This window comes from Pogona vitticeps, chromosome 5 (assembly GCF_051106095.1).
Source record: "Pogona vitticeps strain Pit_001003342236 chromosome 5, PviZW2.1, whole genome shotgun sequence".
NCBI lineage: Eukaryota > Metazoa > Chordata > Lepidosauria > Squamata > Agamidae > Pogona > Pogona vitticeps.
Genome location: NC_135787.1, coordinates 51,547,620 through 51,566,723, shown reverse-complemented (window position 1 = coordinate 51,566,723; position 19,104 = coordinate 51,547,620). Strand labels below are relative to the sequence as shown.

The 19,104-nt window shown below is 42.7% G+C and overlaps 1 protein-coding gene and 1 long non-coding RNA gene across 4 annotated transcripts in view; both read right to left on the bottom strand.

Annotated features, from left to right (window-relative positions):
- Nucleotides 1-14,302, bottom strand: part of TLL1 (tolloid like 1) — a 158,982-nt gene extending 144,680 nt beyond the window's left edge. For all 3 annotated transcript variants that reach the window (XR_013536895.1, XM_073001480.2, XM_020801962.3), the window contains exon 1: nucleotides 14,050-14,302. Coding sequence is in view for 2 of the 3 variants with exons in the window: in XM_073001480.2 (XP_072857581.2) it covers nucleotides 14,050-14,200 (151 nt within the window). In the remaining variant the exon portion in view is untranslated. The remainder of the gene's footprint in view (nucleotides 1-14,049) is intronic.
- Nucleotides 14,303-16,105: 1,803 nt separating this feature from the next.
- On the bottom strand, nucleotides 16,106-18,369 carry LOC144583226 (uncharacterized). The gene is made up of 2 exons (XR_013536896.1): nucleotides 18,250-18,369; nucleotides 16,106-16,272 (listed from the first exon to the last, which is right to left on the bottom strand). It is a non-coding gene; the product is annotated as an uncharacterized LOC144583226 (long non-coding RNA).
- Between the last annotated feature and the right edge of the window lie 735 nt (nucleotides 18,370-19,104).

Below are 19,104 nucleotides of genomic sequence, written 5' to 3'. Positions count from 1 at the left end.
GGTGGAGAAGAGCAGGAGTCAGAAGAGGGAGGAGCAAGAGCTGTCAGTCTGGGAAGAGGGTATAAGTAATCATGGAGAGCAACGGTTTGAGGTCAAACTGGAATTGTGAAAGTGCAAGAGAGAGCGGGAGAGGTTGCGGGAGTATGAAAGAATAAAGACGCAGGAGTTGCTAACGGATTTTCCTAATCTCAAATTAGGAGAGTTGTTGCCAGACCCAACACCCAAAGAAGTAGGAGAGGTGAGACCAGAGACGTTGAAAGGGTCAGTCATAGTCTTCCCTTAGAATAAAGATAGAGGACGTTAAGTGATCCACCCAGACTCTAGATACAACACACCTCCCCCTGAAGGAGACTGGGCCCAGCACCTATGCTGCGGTACCATTTGTACAGTGCGGACCACTCCCCTCCAGAAACCCACCGAAGCAAGGATGTTTGGCCCAGCACCCCTGTGAGTTTGATGAATGTGGGGTGGGAATTTCCATCACATAACTCATGACCTCTTTCTTTCCTTCTTTACTGTTCTATGTTTTGTGTTTTGGCATCGTAATGTAGTGTTTTTATGATTTAGAACTGTTTATTTACATTGTTTACTGTATTATTTTTAAGGTTGTTAGCTGCCTAGAGTGGTCCTCGCTTGACCAGATAGGCGGGATATAAATAAAATAAATAAATAAATAAATAAATAAATAAATAAATAAATAAATAAATAAATAAATAAATAAATAAATAAATAAATAAATAAATAAATAAATAAATTTGTGTTGGACAGTTATGGCATGTTGCCTAAGTTAAGCTTCTTTGATCCAATTATGAACAATATCGATCAGCATGTAATCAATAAAGATGAAGTTGTGAAGGTTAAAAAAAGTCTCCTGTAATATTTCCCACACAAAATGAGGAGTTGTCAAAATGTGAAACTGAACCCAATCAAAATTAGATTTAAGTCATAATCAATTATTCTCATTTACTAAGCTGGATGGGACAATTTTGTAAGATTTTGTGAACAGTTTTCTACGTTTGACCATGCTAGCTTGGATACTGTGAGAAATGTAGTCCAAAACAGTCACTATTTTTGTCTCCTTGGAAAACCAAGCTGTTGGAAAATAGAATTTTTCTGTAGGATGAATTCATATTTGAGAATCCTGCCACGTATTCACTGAAGTAATAGGAGGAAAGGGAAATCTAAGGCTGGTCATATCATCAAGTACAATGAGATGAATGCCCTAGGCAGAAGATGTGAAACAGGCAGCAATGTCATCATAGTCCCAGATGTTCTTCTGAACTGACTGTTCCCCTTTTATAGAGCTGCCTTATCCATAGTCAGACTCTTGCTGCATCTAGCTCAATACAATCAACAGAGTTCGCCACCCAAGATCTGCTAATAAACCTGAAATATTCTGCATATAAAGCAAAGCATGTACTCTACCACTGAGCTATAGACAACACCCATGTTGAATGATGGGGTTATATATGCAGAGCATGTAAGTAACAACAACTAACTAAAACATTAATTTTAATTAACTTTTCCCCATTAACCAAGGTATAATTACATTATTCACATGAAAAGCTGGATTATATTTAGAGGAACAAGCACTGAAAATCAGTGAAAGAAATATCAATATTTTAAGATGTGCTGAAAACAGCAATAGCTTAACAGCTACTGATGAAGGTTAAAAAAGCACATGCAAAAGCAGGACTACAGCTGAAGATTAAGACAAAACTCATGACTACAGGAGAATTAAGTAATTTCAATACTTACAATGACAAAATCAAAATTGTTTAAGATTTTCTGTATCTTGGTTCAATCATCAATCCTCAAGAAAACAAAAAAAGACTAAGACTTGTAAGAGCAGTCATGAAAAAATCTGTAAGTATAAGGCTGTATCTATGGAGGCCAAGGTAAAAATCACACATGCAATGGTATTCCTGATTAATATATACAAATGTGAAGGATGGATGATGAAGAAAATTGATGGAGTGGCACCCCACTTCATTCAAAATATGGTATCAGAGGAGAGGTTCAGAGGCTCCATGGATTGCCAAGAAGGCAAATAAGTGGGTCTAGATCAAATAGAATCTGAACTCTCACTTGAAGAGTGACTAAATGGAGGATATTCTACTTCTGACATAATGGGAAAAGTCTGACTGGAAAAAAAACAGCACAGTGGTGCCCCGCAAGACGATATTAATTCGTTCCATTAAAATCGCTGTTTTGCGAAAACATTGTCTTGCGAAAAGCGTTTCCCCATTGGAATGCAATGAAATCCGTTTAATACGTTCCAATGGGGAAAAATCGTCGTCGTCCTGCAAAAATTGCCCATAGGGAAGCCATTTTGCGAAGCGCCAATCAGCTGTAAAATCGCTGTTTGCAAAAAACGGAAGCACCGATCAGTTGTAAAAATCGTCGTCTTGCGAAAAACGGTCTGCGAAGCACGGACCAAATCATTGTCCAGCGAAATCCCCCATAGGAAAAACCATTTTGCAAATCGCTATAGCGATCACAAAAAGTCATCGTCCTGCGGATTAACCATTTTGCGGGGTAATCGTCTAGCAGGGCCCCACTGTAATGCAAGAAAAAGTGGAACGCATTTGGGGGTTTTTAAAATCTTAAACTGGATTATTTCAGTAAAGCAACCAAAGCCTTTAGCTTCCAAGACCTAACTGGGCTGTTAATAGTACTTTTCAGGAATTATTAATTCATAGGATCACACTACAGGGGCTTGATGGCACACAAGAGTAACAGAAAACGATTACAGTACAGTTATAATTCAAAACAGATTTTGCAGTGTTATTTTTACTTTTTTAGAGTTACATTATTGGAGGAGGAAGATAAATGGTTCAGCTGTCAGCTTGTGCTGTGCCTTGTCTGGCTGCCTTGTGCTGTTTTGAGTGATCAAGTGATAATGAAATCAACTGGAAGATAGTGTGCATTGTACCACAGGTCAAGAGCTTGGAGCATTCAGATTTTTAAAAAATGAAAAGGAAAGTGAAGACAACAGTTTACGTTCTTGTGAGAAACAGAAAAGAGTTGAGAGACTTTACAAAGGTAATTATAATGATAACTAATTACTTTGGAGAAACACTAGACCTAGTTAGTTTTATAACTATTATATTATATTATTGTCGCGATCACCTCTGAAGTCCCTATTCCCCTGGCTTTCACAAGGTTCTCGCTCTTCCTTCTTCCTCGCTGCCACCAGATATTAATGCTTTAATATCAATTAAATGCTGGGACACGTGTGATGCTAAAGCATAAGTCTTTTATCCAACAAGGGAAGATAATAATCAATAAGGACTCATGGAATAAAGTACAGGCTGCAAATCACTTATATTTGAATCAATTAGAATATTGCTTCAGAACTCTTTTAACCTTCTGCTTCAATCTGCACTCTTGCACTTCTCTAACTCACTCTTCACTACTTTTAAGCCACACACAGTCTCTCTCAGACTCTCTCCACCAGTCTTTTTATCCTGCTCCCTTCCCCCCTGGCTCCGCCTTCCGTTCACTCACTGGCTCCTGCGTCAATGTTCCGGGGTGACGGGTAGGTGAGGTCAGGGCTCTTCACTACAATTATATTATATTATGTTATATTATCTTTAAAGACATTTGCAAGCTCTACTCTAAGTTACACTTCTGTTTTATACATGGAAGAGAATACTATATAATGCTCACTGTTAAAATAAGATCCAGATCTCCATCCAGTTAGCTTCAATATGAAAAACAGGGAGAGGCACCTTCTTATCTCTTGCTTCTGGAAGCAAAATATTTGGAGTCATCTTGCAAAGCTCCCAGTTAACCCTTGACATGGCTAGAAGGGAGTCATACCTGAAACCCCATAAAACCACTGCCATTCAGTACAGAAAGTACTGAGCTGCATACTGCACATCAATGGCCTGATTTAAGAGTATACAGTGGTGCCCCGCTTGACAATTACCTCGTTAGACGAGGAAATCGCTTAACAATGAAGTTAAAAACGATGTTTTAAATGGGAAAAATAGCTTCACAATGATCGGTTCCCTGCTTCGGGAACTGATTTTTCGCTTTACGGCGATCAGAAAACAGCTAATTGTCGGGTTTCAAAATGGCCGCCCACTGTTTAAAATGGCTCCCTGCTGTGCTTAGGATGAATTCCTCGCATTACAGGCACCAGAAAATGGCTGCCCTATGGAGGATCTTCACTGGATACTGAGGTATTTCGCCCATTGGAACGCATTGAGTGGTTTTCAATGCGTTTTAATGGGCTTTTTCATTTCGCTTGACGAGGATTTCGCTTAACAGTGATTTGAATGGAACGGATTATCCTCGTCAAGCGAGATACCACTGTATACACAGATCCCAACAGCACTATGTTCCAGACAGCATCCAGGCACTGTTTGTCCCAGCCCTCTGCAATTTTCCCAACGCACATCTCTTCCTTTCCCAAAACATATCCGGGTGGCTGGACAGTGACAGTATTAACATAGGCTTCCCCCTCAGCTCTAGACTTTGACTCCAAGGTTCCAACTATCCTGGAAAATGTAGTTTTCCAGGGTGCTTAACTTTAGATGTCTTCCAGAGCTATATTTACTAAATTTCCCTGCACCTACGTTCACCTACTGCAGTGCTTTAGGCAACAGGGAGAAATGGAGACTCATCACAGAGACTTCCAGGGAGACCCTGCCACCAAAGAAACCATACCCAAATGATGGAAGGGATGGCTAGCTGGCAGCAATTGCAAGTCAGAATAACCAGTCAGTTCCAAACGGAATACTAAGAACTTTTCCAGAAAGAAACTTACAAACATCTACTAAACACACAAGGAAAACTGTTATTAATATCTTGATATTTCTACTTAGACTGAATATTACTTTAAATATTCACTTAGTTCTGTCCATGTTTATCTTAATGGTGTCATAAAAATAACTATAATTTAATGTGTCATATGTTTACATTGCAAAGATCCGTTCCTAATTAAAAAATATTTTAAAGCTTTCTCATTACTTATTATATTTTATAAAAACCAAATATCATCAGCATGCCCAAATGTTTATTTAAACAATTCACAGATTATTTACATATTATGTGATCTCTCACCAGTAGACAGTGTTAATCATTGCACACCCAGGATTGCCCGTCATACTGAAAGAAAATAGTCCAGACTGGTTGAAAGAGTGTCCAGTTCATGACTCATTGATCATAAAAGGTAACTTTATTTCCCCACCTGGTTTTCTTACTCTATTAATACTATTATAAAATATTTCAATTTTCTTTCTTTTTTCTCAGCAAAAGCCCAGAAATCTATGCAAGGATTCATGGCACTGGTCTGAATGAATGTGATTAATCTGCCGTGCCTTGTTACTTTCTCATCCAGCCACATATTCCAAAAGGCCTAGTGCAGTATTCTGCACGGAATGTAGTGTTTTTTTTAAAAAAACTGTCTTTTAGAGGAGACCTATATTGAGTGCAATGCGGTTCCTAATAATCCTTGAGATCATAAAAATGTGGGTAGCTCTGACAATGTCCTGATTACTTAGAAAGGGAGACAGTCAGCATATCAGGTGTACTTGACAAGAGACCTGAGGCCACCACAGCTACTACGAGCTTATCCAATTATAACAGTAGGTTCCAGTGGGACCCAAATGCATCTCTGCTTTGATAGTATAACATGCACACTATCAATAATAGGCAACCCTCTCATGCCTGGAGTGTCTGACCTCTGCCTCTAGGAAAAGATTGTTCACCAGGGCAACTAATACTCTTGCTGTTCTTTATCGAGGCCAGGAGCCAGGCTGAAATAGGTCAAGGAATTATGCTTCTCACATCATGGTTTTTAACACTGCATGTGGAGTTTGCAAAATGAGGTCAGATGGTCCTTTAGATGTCATATCCATCAAAATGAGGTCAGATGGTCCTTTAGATGTCATATCCATCGTAGTTATTCAAATACATGGATATCTTGTTTTTAAAAATTAAATATTTATACTTGTTCCTGGATTTACCTGCAACTATGTTTAGCTACTTCAGTGCTTAAGGAAATAGGAAGAAAAGAAGACTGATTACAGAGACCTCCAAGGAGACCCTGCCACCAAAGAAACCATACCCTGTAAGTAAAGAGCAAGATTCATGGGGTGGAGCCTTCACTGCTGAAAAAAGTTCCAACAAAGAGACGGGTAATTTCTGTCTACCTTTTCTGTAAGTTTTAATACAGGCAACCTTAAATAAAAGCATTTATTGCAGCTAATTGCTCAAGAGAGCATCTTGTAAAAAATGCTTTAACCTTACAAAATAAGCCCTTTAAAAAAAACAGGCATTCATGCCAATAAAAACAATTCAAGATCAATTATATATTCATTTATTAGGCTTCTTGTCAAGGAAATATCATCTTCGCAATGTTAAGTATGCAGAGCAGGTGGCTAATTACCAAGAGTGCCTCTCCTGAGGCATCATCTTTCACATACCTCAATAAAACAAGAGCCCAGAAGCTATTTTAGAACAAAATTGATCTATGACTCTTTGAATCTTGACAATCTGCTTTTAAATATTGAAGGGAAAAACCACAGGCTTGCATTCTTACAGTGTAGGATGTAGTGCTGCCCAGTGGACAGAACACTATGTCTGGAACTGTGGGGTTTGATATGCCACCTCACAGATTTGCCTTTGACAAGAAGTGCTTTTGACTCAGCCCACCTATCTTCAGAATGGGAGCATCAGAGATTTCCCTTTTCAGAGTCTCTTTTGTGAGGATAAACATGACCACGTAAAAATCCAACAACTTGTTATGCACTCAAAACTGCACATGTTTTTACCACACATTCATATTTCTCTCTTCTACGGCTAAGGCTTAAAAGCTATTTTTCAAAGGATTTGGGAAGGTTTTTTTTAAAAAAAGAACATAGCTGTCATGTATAGCCTATAGGCTTCACATTACTCAGTCCTGAGATAAGATGAAGTTGTTACCTTCTCTGAGCTGGAGGCTAGAGACCAGCTTAATATTAAAATAGGATTTACAGGATGCTTTTCAGCTGTGCTGCAAAAATGCACCTTCACAAATTAAGTACCTTGCAAGCATGAAAGTGAATCAAAAAACTGGTTCAAGATATGGGTTGAAATCCTCTAGTACATCACAACTAGAGTAGTCCATGACAAAGAAGTTGACTCATCAAATCTCTACCGGTCAAGGACCTAATCTAGTTGCAATATACTTGTGGAATTTCAGCCACTGAGTTTTTCCCTTGTGTGGTTGCTCGTTTACTTTATATGGCTGTCTCACTTTCCTGTCTCCAGTTCAATCATCTTTACTTGACCTTACTTAAATTTAGGCAGCCTATCTCATCCTTCTCTCTGAAACGTTCATGAAGCTTGAGAAACTTTAAGCCTAAAACAGGGGCCTGAATCCAACTGATAGTCCCAACTAGAGTAAATCCACTGACTCAGTGGGTTTTTCCTGTTTCCTAAACAATATTCAACAACATCTGATGGGTGTACTCTAGCAACTGGAACAACCAGCTGGATTCAGGCTGGGTCTCCACAGTAATGATGTTCTGAAATATAGAGAAGAAAATAAGCAGTAGGCAAGTGAAGGGCAAGTTACAGAAGAGAGTGGGTTGAAAATGCTAGAATTCTCAGAATCTAGAACTAGAGCTAGATTAGAATTCCCAAAATTCTACCACTGGGCCACACCAACTGTAGGATTCTGGGAATCATACTCTGTAAAGGTAACGTTTTCCAAATTCCAGTAAGAGGATACTATACAACAACTTGAAAAGTGACAGGAAAAGCAGATGACTGTAGATTGCTACATTTATGAAGAAGCAAATCTCAAGAAGCTGTATACAAAAGCAAATAATGACAATTGATGTGGCTTGCAACAGCCAGTGGGGTAACCTGCCACAGTGGAAGAAGGCACGTGAACAGATGGGAGAAGGAGACAGAATAAAGTACAAAGGCAGACAGTGTGACTAACTTTTCTCAAAAAAGGACAGATTTTTTTACACCATAGAAGTAGGCTAAAAATATCCAGATAACTTTACTAGCATGTCTTGTTCCTATGATAGTTGCTATAGTTGCAACAAAGATATATGAGGAAGAGTTACCTGTGACTAAGTGAGATGGCTACTTCTCTTGTTAACCTCCCTGCCCAGAAAATTACTCAGGCTCTGCAACGCTCATGTCTGCTAAGGGACTCCCATACCAGGAACAATATAAGACCACTATGCCAAGAGTGAAGAATATGTGGCCATCTACGGTTTAAATTACATTTCTCATCATTTCATATGATAGTCCAAACTGGTTACGGCTTCTGGTTACGTAACATATGGAGGGCCAAAATTTTTCAATCTCTGTCCTTTGCTGTTGCAGAATATCTATTTCTTTCTTTTCTTCATGAATCCCATTCAGGTCCTCTGGGTCTTGATCAGCTCCATTGACCCTGAAGCCCACAAGTGTGAACTTTTACAATATCATGTGATAATGAAGTAGAAAGGTATTTTTACAGCTAAAATATCAACAAATCTATCAACAAAAAGTTGAGCTACATATCTGACAATATTCCAGCTAGCATAGCTAGTGGCACATAGTATAATGAACTCTGGCAAGGACTGGCAGCCCAATACCCTAAATGCTAGGCAACCATTCTCCCCCACCTTATCAAAATTTCTGGAACAATGTCTCAATCATAAGGGAGATCAGCACTCAAAGAGCAAGTGAAGGCATGGAGAAAGCAATATGTTTCAAGGAATTCCAAAACAGTATCTAAATGGACAATATGTAGCCAGGAATATGAGCTAGAAGTTTAATCATCTATCTCCACACTTGAGTAATACTCAGAATGGCAAGTGGGTCTGAAGTTGAATCCAGAAACATCCTGACACATGCCTCCCTAACAAAAGTATTCATAAATGACTAAGCCTGAAGCAAGGGCATACCTCAAAGTTGTCAGTCTCATAAATAATATATCCTTGTCTATATAAACAGTTTATTCTGCATGAAATATTTAACTGAATGTTTTTCAGATATCTTCAACATAGGATATTTTTAAAAGGTCACATTGATAATAACCAATATATTTTCACACCTTTTCTTTATATTGTTTCCACATCTTGAAATTTTTAGTAAAACTGTTCTGTGACAGAGAAAGGTCTCAATCATTTCATTGTGTGCTGATTATTTAAGAGATCCTTTGAAATACAAAATGAGAAACTTTCCTTTCTAACACCATATATGTTCATTTAAATATAAATGCCACTAAATTCTGTTGGTTTCAATTCCAGGTAACCGGGATTTAAGTCCCATGAAATCCAGTAAGAGTCATGTCTGACTTATTAGACCTGTATTATAATTACACTATTAGGTTACTAACCTAAGCATACCTACTCAGAAGTAAGTCCCAGGTCCTTGGCTTATGGTGAAGTAAATCATTGGTTCTTAACCTTGGGTTACTCAGGAGTTTTGGACTGCAACTCCCAGAAGCCTTCACCACCAGCTGTCCTGACTGGGGTTTCTGGGAGTTGCAGTTCAAAAGCATCCAAGTAACAAAGGTTAAGAACCAATGAAGTAAATCATTCTGGACCAAGCTGCAAAACTTAAATTTCAGGTACACCTATTTGGGAATGAGTCACATTGAACTCAGTGGGGCTTATGTGTGTATAAAAAAGTATATTATTGGGCTGATCAGAAACCTAAACAAAGCATGCTGAGAAAGTATCTAATGTTTTGTTGCATATAAGCAATCCCAAAGACAAGCAAGTTCATTCTACTCCTGTACATTCCTAAGTCTCAAGCAATGATTTTCTAACATTTTATACCAAGGTGATACATATTTTTAAGATTAGGAAAGGAATTATATGATATGCAGCATATTTGGCATGGTTAACACATACGCCTAAATAATTCTGACTAAAAGCAACTTAGCAACATATACCTAACTGAGGCCAATCCTCAAATCACTTATTTCTGAAGAACGCCCATCACTACTCAGAACTCAAACCACTTTTCCCCGTTCTTTACTAAAGTATAAATAATTGGAAGATTGTGGCCAAAAAGAACACAGACTTTGGCTGAACTAAGTCTCATGGAACAGAGAAGTTAATAAAAAGGAGTGAGTGCAATGCTCACACTTGTTTTATACAGCAACTGCAGCACGTGGGCCTGTGCTGTTTACAACACTTTTTCATAATGAATTTTGCACATACATAATATGAAGACAAACTACAAAGGTACAGCATTTTGATTTAAGAAACCATGACCCCAGTTCCTGATGCCAGGAAAGCCACTGAGCAGGACTGAACAGACCTAGTATTAACAAACGCAAGCCACTCAAAGAACCTATAAATCTAAAACACATGTCATGCAATTCAGCAGATGTTTCACTGGAGCCTGGAAAAAGAGAAATCTTCTACTTATATAGGAATCTGGCATACTAACTCAACTCTCCAATGGAAACTCATCAAGAAGTTATCTAAGAACACTATAGGAAGAGTGGGCACACAGGTGCTTGGTCATAGCCTTCCAACCAGATACACCTCAAAAAACCAAATGCCTTAACTACCAATGTAACACATAATTCATAGGACAATAGTGAACATTTTCAAAAATTACCTTACTATCCAACCCCATGGCATTTACCCACAACTATTCTCTTTTTTTAAAAGAACACTATGCTGAAAACCTTCCTAAAGATACATAAATGAATCTGTAAGATTAGAATCAATTCAATAGACAGTCTCTTCTCTACAAGTGGGTTGACCAATTTCAGGTTTGTCACTGCAAAGATGGAAGCAATTTCTGAGAGAGGTACGAGGCAGGATCTTCCTCACATTCTTTCCTCCAGTCAAGCATCTGAGTATTGCTTTCTAGCTCAAACAAGAACTACTCCAAAACCTGAGTGGACAAAAAAAAAAAAAACATGGGAAAGAATCTTCACACCAAATATGTTTTTCCCCATAATGAGATTTTTTTTTCCATAGCGGAGACTTTTCCTAAGGCAGCAAAATTGCTTTTAATCCAACTAGCATCTTGTGTCACTCACAATTTATTAACTGAAGATGCTCTTGCAAGTTTTATATCCAATCAAGTTAGAACTGAGTTATAGTGACCCTGATAAGAGTTTTCAAAGTAAGTGAGATATTTAAGGAGTGGTTTTACCACTTCTACTACCACCACCCCTTGAGTTTCCATGGCTGAACCATGGAACCCATGGTCTCCTGAATCCTAGACCATTATTCTATCCACTACACAACACTGAGTATCCTAAAGATGCTAGTCTAACGGAAATGCCATTTTTTCCAGTGTTTTTTAAACTATTTGATTTTGTGGGGAAGACCTCTGTTTTTGTAGGTAATTTCTCTAGCTCAGTGTTTGAGCCAAAAATGCATTCAAATAGCTGAAGTGCCTTTGGAAGAATCAATGTTTCTTACTTCTCAATTTTGGGGAGCAATACTTGAAAAACAAATTACATTGTTTCCTGGTCTTGATTGCTCTGACTTCCCCTCCAGGCCCAGCATCTGATGACTGAACTGTCAGATCATGACTACATAAGGGGAGTATACCCAGATGAACCCAGGATTTCCTTCTACCTAATGCCACAAAGGATTGGGCTCAGAAAAAGAGACTTGTTGGGGCAATATCCAATGTAATTCTTTACATACAACTCAGGAAAGACATGTGAAGAAATTTATGCAGGAAGTGTCATGACTTTTTTTTTTAATTTAACGAAACACAGATGAGATGAGAAATGTTACATTTTGGAGACTACAACTCCCAGAATTCCTGATAGTATATTTTGACAGCTGTAGTCCAAAATTCTAACATTTCCCACTTCTAATGGATTGCATGATACATGAATAGAATGCTTGATCTCCAGTTATTGCTACTCCAGGATCTTTCCTGCAAGATCCACCTGCACTTTTGTGTTCCAATATAATATCTTCCACATTTATGCCTTCAAATATTTTATTCTGCAAATGAATTCATCACACCAGAACTGGCAAAGGAGACTCTATCTGGACCCTCAATACACTGGAAATGCTATTCTGCAGCTGGAGGTAAGAAAGCAGCCAGGAAAAGGTAGAGGTTGCCAAAAGAAAAACACTTTTTTATTTCCAGTCAAAAAAGACAGCATCAGATGGTATTTCTCTCTAAAGCAAAAGAAAAACTTATCTAGAGGATACTAGGTTTCTCCCGTGTCCATTAGCACTTAAACCTAATTCAGATAAGGAAGAGAATAGCAGCAGTTGCTACAGCAAGGGCCCTAACCATCTTGCGTGCCAATACCAAGCTATGTTTATAGACAAACAGAGCCAGGGCATGCATTTCCTAAAGAGGCACAGCACCTGCTGGTTCCAGATGTTACTGTCTGAAGAGTGAGCACCACCCTGCCCTGCTTCCCTCTGCAAAAGTTGCTGACTCCACAGGCTTTCTACTACTTTCATATGAAGTGGCTGCTGCCAATGGGTGATCCTAAGACAGCATTTCTCTATAAATGGAGGGAAGAGGGGAAAGCAGGGGCAAGCAACAGAGCAGAGCCAGCCCTACAAATTCCTTGTTCACACACACAAGGCTCAAACTTGCCAACAATACAAAGAATGACAAAACTGTTTCGGCTGGAAGTTCTTTTAGCACCATGAACGAAAATGATGTTAAATGCTATGTTAATTATGGCCTGGCAGTTAAGTTTTGCTGGGTGCAGGGAGGACTTCTAGTTTTGAATAAACAACTGCAAAGGACCAGATTCTGCTTGCACACTGCAGAGCTCTTGACTGTACTTGCTGGAACACCCAATACCATTATAATCTCCAGGTCAGGTATGCTGATTCTTTCCCTCCCAAAACAAATGTGAATCCAGAGCAAACTCCTATTATACAATCAAGGATCCCTTAGACCAGTGATGGTGAACCTTTTTGAGCCCCAATGCCCAAACAAAACCAACCAGGACTGTCCCTCTGGCCACAAAACCTCCTGCACCTGCCCGGGACACTCCTTGCTCTGCAACCCTTAAAAGGTGTAGGTGTGGCAGGGTGTTTCCATACCCGGTGTCCAGGGATGAGGGGGGCGCAGCAGCCGTTGCTGTCTTGGCACTCCCTCCCTTCCCAATACTACTTCCTGATCCTTCCCGGGATCATAGGACAGGTAAGTATTTCTCAATGGAGACGTATGGCTCAAATGCCCACAGAGAGGGCTCTGCGTGCCAGCTGTGGCACACATGCCATAGGTTTGCCCTAGACTTAGTTGCAGAAAGGGCAATTTTTTTTTCAGAGCAGAGTCCCCAGGTACATATAAACCTTAAGGGGGGTGGTGTATGCCTTAAGCGTGACCAGAGAGGGCCTTTCCCTACCCACCCTTCAAATTCTACACACCTGGGTGCTGAAGGAGCGATTTCTAAGCTGCCAAGACCAATTTCCCAAAGTTATTTTAGAATACAAACACCCTGGGGAAAAAAGCAAGGGACCCTGTTCCATCAAAAGTTCTGCCTCCTAAACGGCCTCAAGTCCCAGGCAAGCAGCTTTACAGCGACATCCGCCCGAAGAAGCGGGGCTCCAGCAGGGTCAGCAAAGGGCACGGGGGAAGCCGCCTCCTGGTTTCTTCCGCTTGCGGTCGGCGTCTTCCTCTCCCCGCGCCTGGAAAGCAGATTGCTTTTCCAGCAGCCCACCGCGAAAGGGGGAAAGAGCGCGCCTGTCTGTGGGCGACGTTGGGGGCTGGAGGCGGGGGAGGACGGGCGAATCCCGAGAAAAAAAAAAACACCCGGTGCTTCGAAATCTGCCCCCCTGAGTGGCTTTCGCGCCAAAGCTCGGCGGAGCCCCAACTGCGCCTTTCCCGGCTTCTCCCCACTTCCTCTCGGCCCCGTTCTGTCCCATGACTCGCTTCCCAAGGAGAAGGAAACAGGTGAGCTTCCTCCGCTCCCCAAACACACACACACACACACACACACACACACACAAAGCCCTCCAGCTACAAAAACGCCGCACACGCACACGCTGACAGCTCCTGTCTGGAGGGGAAACGGGAAGGCTGAGGCAGAGAGGAGTCCAAAGGCGGCGGGGCGCCGAGGAAGACTCGACGTGGAGCGGCACTTACCGGCTTTGCAAGGATCTTTGTAATCTATCGCTTCAGTCTTATCCTCTTCGTTGAAGTCGTAAGCGTAGTCATAGTCGAGGCCGGTGCAGCGGGCGAGCTTGCCCCACAGGGTCATCCCAGCCAGCCACAAAGCCATGCTCCAGCGAAGCATTTTTATTCTCCTCCTCAGAAACGAGATTTGGCGGGGGGGGGTGGGCGAGAGAGAAAAGAGACGCGCGCGCACACACTCACACGGCGCCGGGTGTCAAGAACCTCGGAGCGGCAGCGTGTTTGTGCGCGTGTGTGTTTTGTTTGGGGGTGGGTGGATGTAGGAGTTGGCCAAAATGGAGGGGGGGCGAGGCAAGTTGAACCCGAGGCGGTTCACAGCCGTCCACGCGGGGACAGCCACGCGGGAGTTGTGAGGAGGGGCAAGCAAGGTCTCTTTCTGCACTTTCTAGGCTCCTGGCGGAGTGTCAGCTCCGGAGCTGGCGCGTCCCTCCTGGCGAGCCAAGCACGCGGGTGGAGGAAGGAGGAGGAAAGGGTCTTCGCCGCTCAGCCGAGGAGGGAAGTTGCCAAAGGGGAGGGAGGGGGGAACCAAGGGCGCTTGCCCGCCCGCCGCCTCACAGCGTCTCGCTCCTCTCGCCGCTTCTGTCAGAGGCCGAGCAAACTTTCCTGGGTTCCTCCCGCTGGCGCTGCTGTTGCCGCCGCCGCCGCCGCCGCCGGTGAGGCTGCCGGTGCTCTTGCAAATTCTCCCGCCAGAGCCGCTGCCGCCGCAGCACCACCACCTCCAGAGGGCAACTGGGGGCTCTCCTTGCCGGGACTCGGCGGCACACGCAAGTCGTCGTCGTCGTCGTCGGAAGGCTCCTTCGAGTCAAGCGCCTCTTGCCCAGCCTCCCGCCGTTGGCGAGCCCGTTACCGCTCCCGCCGCGCTTGCTGCTGCTGCTGCTTCTCCTGCTCTTGCTGCTACTGCTGCTGCTACCACCGGGCGATGGAAGAGTCGGGCTGCACATCAGCAAACTGCCGAAAGGGAGAGAAAGAGGAGGAGGAGGAGAAGAAGAAGCGAGGGAGGATGCTTGCGGGAGGGGGGGATAGGCAAAGGCGAACAGGGCTAGGTTTCCCCACCGCAGGAGACGTCCTGCAGGGATGGCTAAGCGGCGGGCACTGGAAAGAGCCACGAAAAGTGCAAAGCCTCCTCTCTTTCTCCCCCCCCCCCGTCTTTTCTTTTCCTTTTTTTAATTATTGTTCCTGGGTTTCCCTGCCTCCTCCCTCCCTCCCCTGCCTGCCTGCCTCTTAATTTACGAAAACGTCCAACGCAGTCCTCGTCAGCATCCTGCTTACTTATTCATACAATCAGGGTCAGGATCCGGGCTGCTGCCGAGCTGCTGCCTCGATCCCCTTAGGAAAACACACGCGCCTGCCTGGTGTGCCTCGCTCGCCATAGAGCTGCTGCCGGAGGTGCTGCCTGAGGAGAGAAGGGAGGCATAGTAGGAGGAGGAGGATTGGAGGAGCGGACGGGCGCCGGGGCGCGGGCGGGGGGCGGCGGCGGCTCAGAGCGGCGTGGGCATGGTTAACTCTGCGCCAGCCGCCCCCTCGAGGGTAGGCAGAATCCGGAAGCGGAGATAAGGCAAAAGCTCGCAGGATTTTGGCGTGAGTGGGAGAGATGCGGGGGTGAGAAAGACGCGCGGGGCTTTTCCCAGTCCCTCCGGCAGCGCTTCAGGTCTCCCACTTTCCGCTCAAGGCGCGAGGAAGGAAAGTTTCTCGTTTGTTTTCATAGGCGTCCACCCGCTTGTTTAAATAACGAGATACAAGAAGACCATTGATCGGTCAAGGAAAACGATTTCAACTAAAAAATTTTTAAAAAGCGGAGGCAAAAAAAAAAAAAAATCAAAGGAGCAAACAGGCTTTCCCTCCTCCAAAACAATACAGCAGTTTGGGCATCGTCAGCGGACAGTAGCAGTTTTCTCTTTTTCTTTTTCCCAGGCAGCTCGATTCGCTGGCTTTCAAGCGGATGCGAAAGGTTAGCAAGATTTTCAGGAGCCAAAGTTTTCCGCCGCAGCCTCAGCGCCTTCCTTTTCTGGCTTGGAAATATGGGCTGTGCGTTCAGTTGCAGTCTCAGAAAGAACGGTGGGGGGGGGCATACACACAAACACACTCCGAGTTAAGAGTGTGTGAGAGGTGGATTTGCCTTCCCAAGCCAGCCAGCGGATCAGCGGGTTTAAAGCTTCTGTTCAGCCGATCATCAACCTGGAAAGAGAAATCGTGGACCCCGGTTAAATCACCAAGGCAAAGGGTAGAAAATAGGAATAGGTGTAACCCCTCCGGCCAAAGTTTAATGAGACCGGCCTACCTGGTCCTTCACTATGCTAAACTATGTCAAAAAGAGTTTTACTGGGAGTATTTTTAAAATACATTTTAGACACAAGTCTCCAAAGAACGTTAGTAGGGACATGGAGAAGACAAATAAGAGTTTCTGCTCTTGGCAGTGTTGGTGGCACCTTTTACCGTAGAATTTGAAAGGATTCTGAAGCTGTTGCATTATACAGTAAAGCACTCCAAAGAATCCTATATCTTAATGGCTTCCTGGAATTCTTTTACTGGAAAGGGAAAGGGAAATGACAAGGCCAATCATTTTGCTGGTTGTGGTAAAGCCACAAGTGGGTCTTCCTCACCCTACTACAGACAGGGCAGGTGATTCTCCAAACCAGCCATGTTACCTTGGAAACTGAGGCACAAAAGCCCACATGCGCCTCCCTCCCTGCTGGAAATAATAAAGGAAATAACTAGCAACATTCTGCCCTTAAAACCTGGAACTTCCGTGCTTCGAGGAGCTGCTTCATTTTACCTAATGGTGGGCCATCCCTGAGAGATGTCCCTGTAATATGAGGATAGTATCAGAATGTTTACTTGCTCGCATGGGGAAAACAGAACAAAACAAGGGAGTTGTAACTAGAGTCAGTCATCAGGCACGCTGGGCTTTTTGGGAACTATCGTCCATAAAAGTAAATTTGTAAGCTTCCTCTGTAGCTACAACCAGTAACTAGAGACTGGACCAATCTTTATGGTCTTTCTGCAACCCTAGCAAAGCATCAAATACCAAGATGTATGCAACTCAAAAAGCTGCAGAGATCAGGCCTTGGGATAAGTTCTGAGGCTGTCAAGTACTTAGTTTCCTTCCAGGGGTTAAAAAGTACATGTGAGCTTTATCACCGTATCTACCGTGAGAAAGTGCTTCATCATCGTATCTGCAAGCAAAATTACTGCTGACTACAGAGCCTTAGAAGAATGCGGGATATTCGGGAGGCAAGAGGAAGGCACAATCAAAGGCTGATTGCTGTGACAATTTAGACAAGAATAAGAAAGGACTGAAAGATGCTACAGCATTTTGTCCACTGCATTGATTTAGCTGTGACCCCCCCCCTCCCAGCTCCCATTAGCTGTGGCTAGCATAACCAAGGATGGGAGATAATGGGACTTGGCAGTCCAACCATTTCTCAAGAGCCACATGTGCCCATCCTTTTCTCTGCTTTGACAGTCTTGATGGTTAAGGTGGGCACCAGGGAGGATGCATACAGGCCTACTATTGTATATGTTCTTTCAGAATGACCTTGTCTTTTCCAGGCTAATCTTATCAGTAGACAATATAAAGTCCCCCTTACCTGTAGTGTTGCCCTGATGAAAACTACTGGAGATTAAGCAAAGGCATCAGATAAGAGATGTGTTTTCTTAAAGGTCCTCTCTATCTGTGGGCTTGACACAATTTGTAATCTTGTGCTTTATTTTTAGAAGCTCTGAAATCCTGGTGTTAACCTTAAGCTAGATGTTCTTTCCTCAGCCTTTGTGAGGGAGCTCCTGAATGTTATTTTACTTACATAACAACATTAATATTATTTGCAAGGAATTATCTGTAGGCTTTTGATCCTTTGCACAGATATTGCTATCATAATACAGTATAGGAAAGCAGGGCCACCAGTCAGCCTTCCTGAGGGGATTTCTCCCCAGGTGTCATCTGGTAGCCATTCTATCAAGCTGTAACAAAGGAAGAGTTAGGAAACTGGGCCACTATTGGCTCAGCAGATAAATCAGTCCTTCTTGATCTCTTTCTATTGTTAGAGACTAGCACTAGCATATAATGCAGACTAGCGATATTTGGCTGCATTATAACATTTCCGCTGCATTAAAGCTGGTCACTCCACAAACCTCATAACATTTAAGGACTTGTACCTGATTTTTCTCATTTTCCTTTTCTCTCCACCTTTTGTCTTTTCAGATTGTAAACCTGAGGGCAGGGATAGAGTTTTCTTGTTTTGATTGATGTGTAAGTTGCTCAGCATTTAGCCAGCTGAAGAGGAGAGCATACCTTGTTTCAATAATAATAAATATACAAAATACTGAGACTTAGCTTCATGCAAATATCAGAAATGTACACTAGCTCTACCAATGTTACAAAGAGGTAAGCTGAAATACAGTCCTTGCTTTCTATTCCACATAGAAAACATAAGAGAATCTAAGTCTGTTTTTCCTGATACATGTGAAAATATTATCTCACCAGTTACTCAGTTTTTTTAAAAAAAAATATACAATTTACTCTGTCAATAACGTTCAAATTTATTTTGGAACAGAAGCGTACCTACCTCAGAAGTAGGAATGGTGTTCATTCAGTTACAAGCATAGAAGGGATCTGATCCTGACTCTGTTGAATATACATGTAGGCAAGGAGAGTATTAATTGTAGGATATTTCCCGTTGGTATCCTATCTCCTAAAGGAAAGCGTGCAGTATACGATCTCAAGTATCCCTGTCTCCCTACTGAGTTCATTATTAAACTATATCCTCCTAGCAGGAGATTAACTATCCCAGCAAGTTACGCACTGACGTCACCTCTTAGCCTCCAGACAGCAATCTGACCCTGACCTCGACTTTACCAGTGGAAGCAGAGCAACACTGGCAAGGCAGCAGACAAGAGGACAGCTGGCCTTGAAAACCCCTGACAAAGATAAGAGAAGAGACCCAGACACGGCTGTGCTTGAGCTATAGAAGCAGGTCACAGCAATGACTGCCCACAATGGAAAGATCCAAC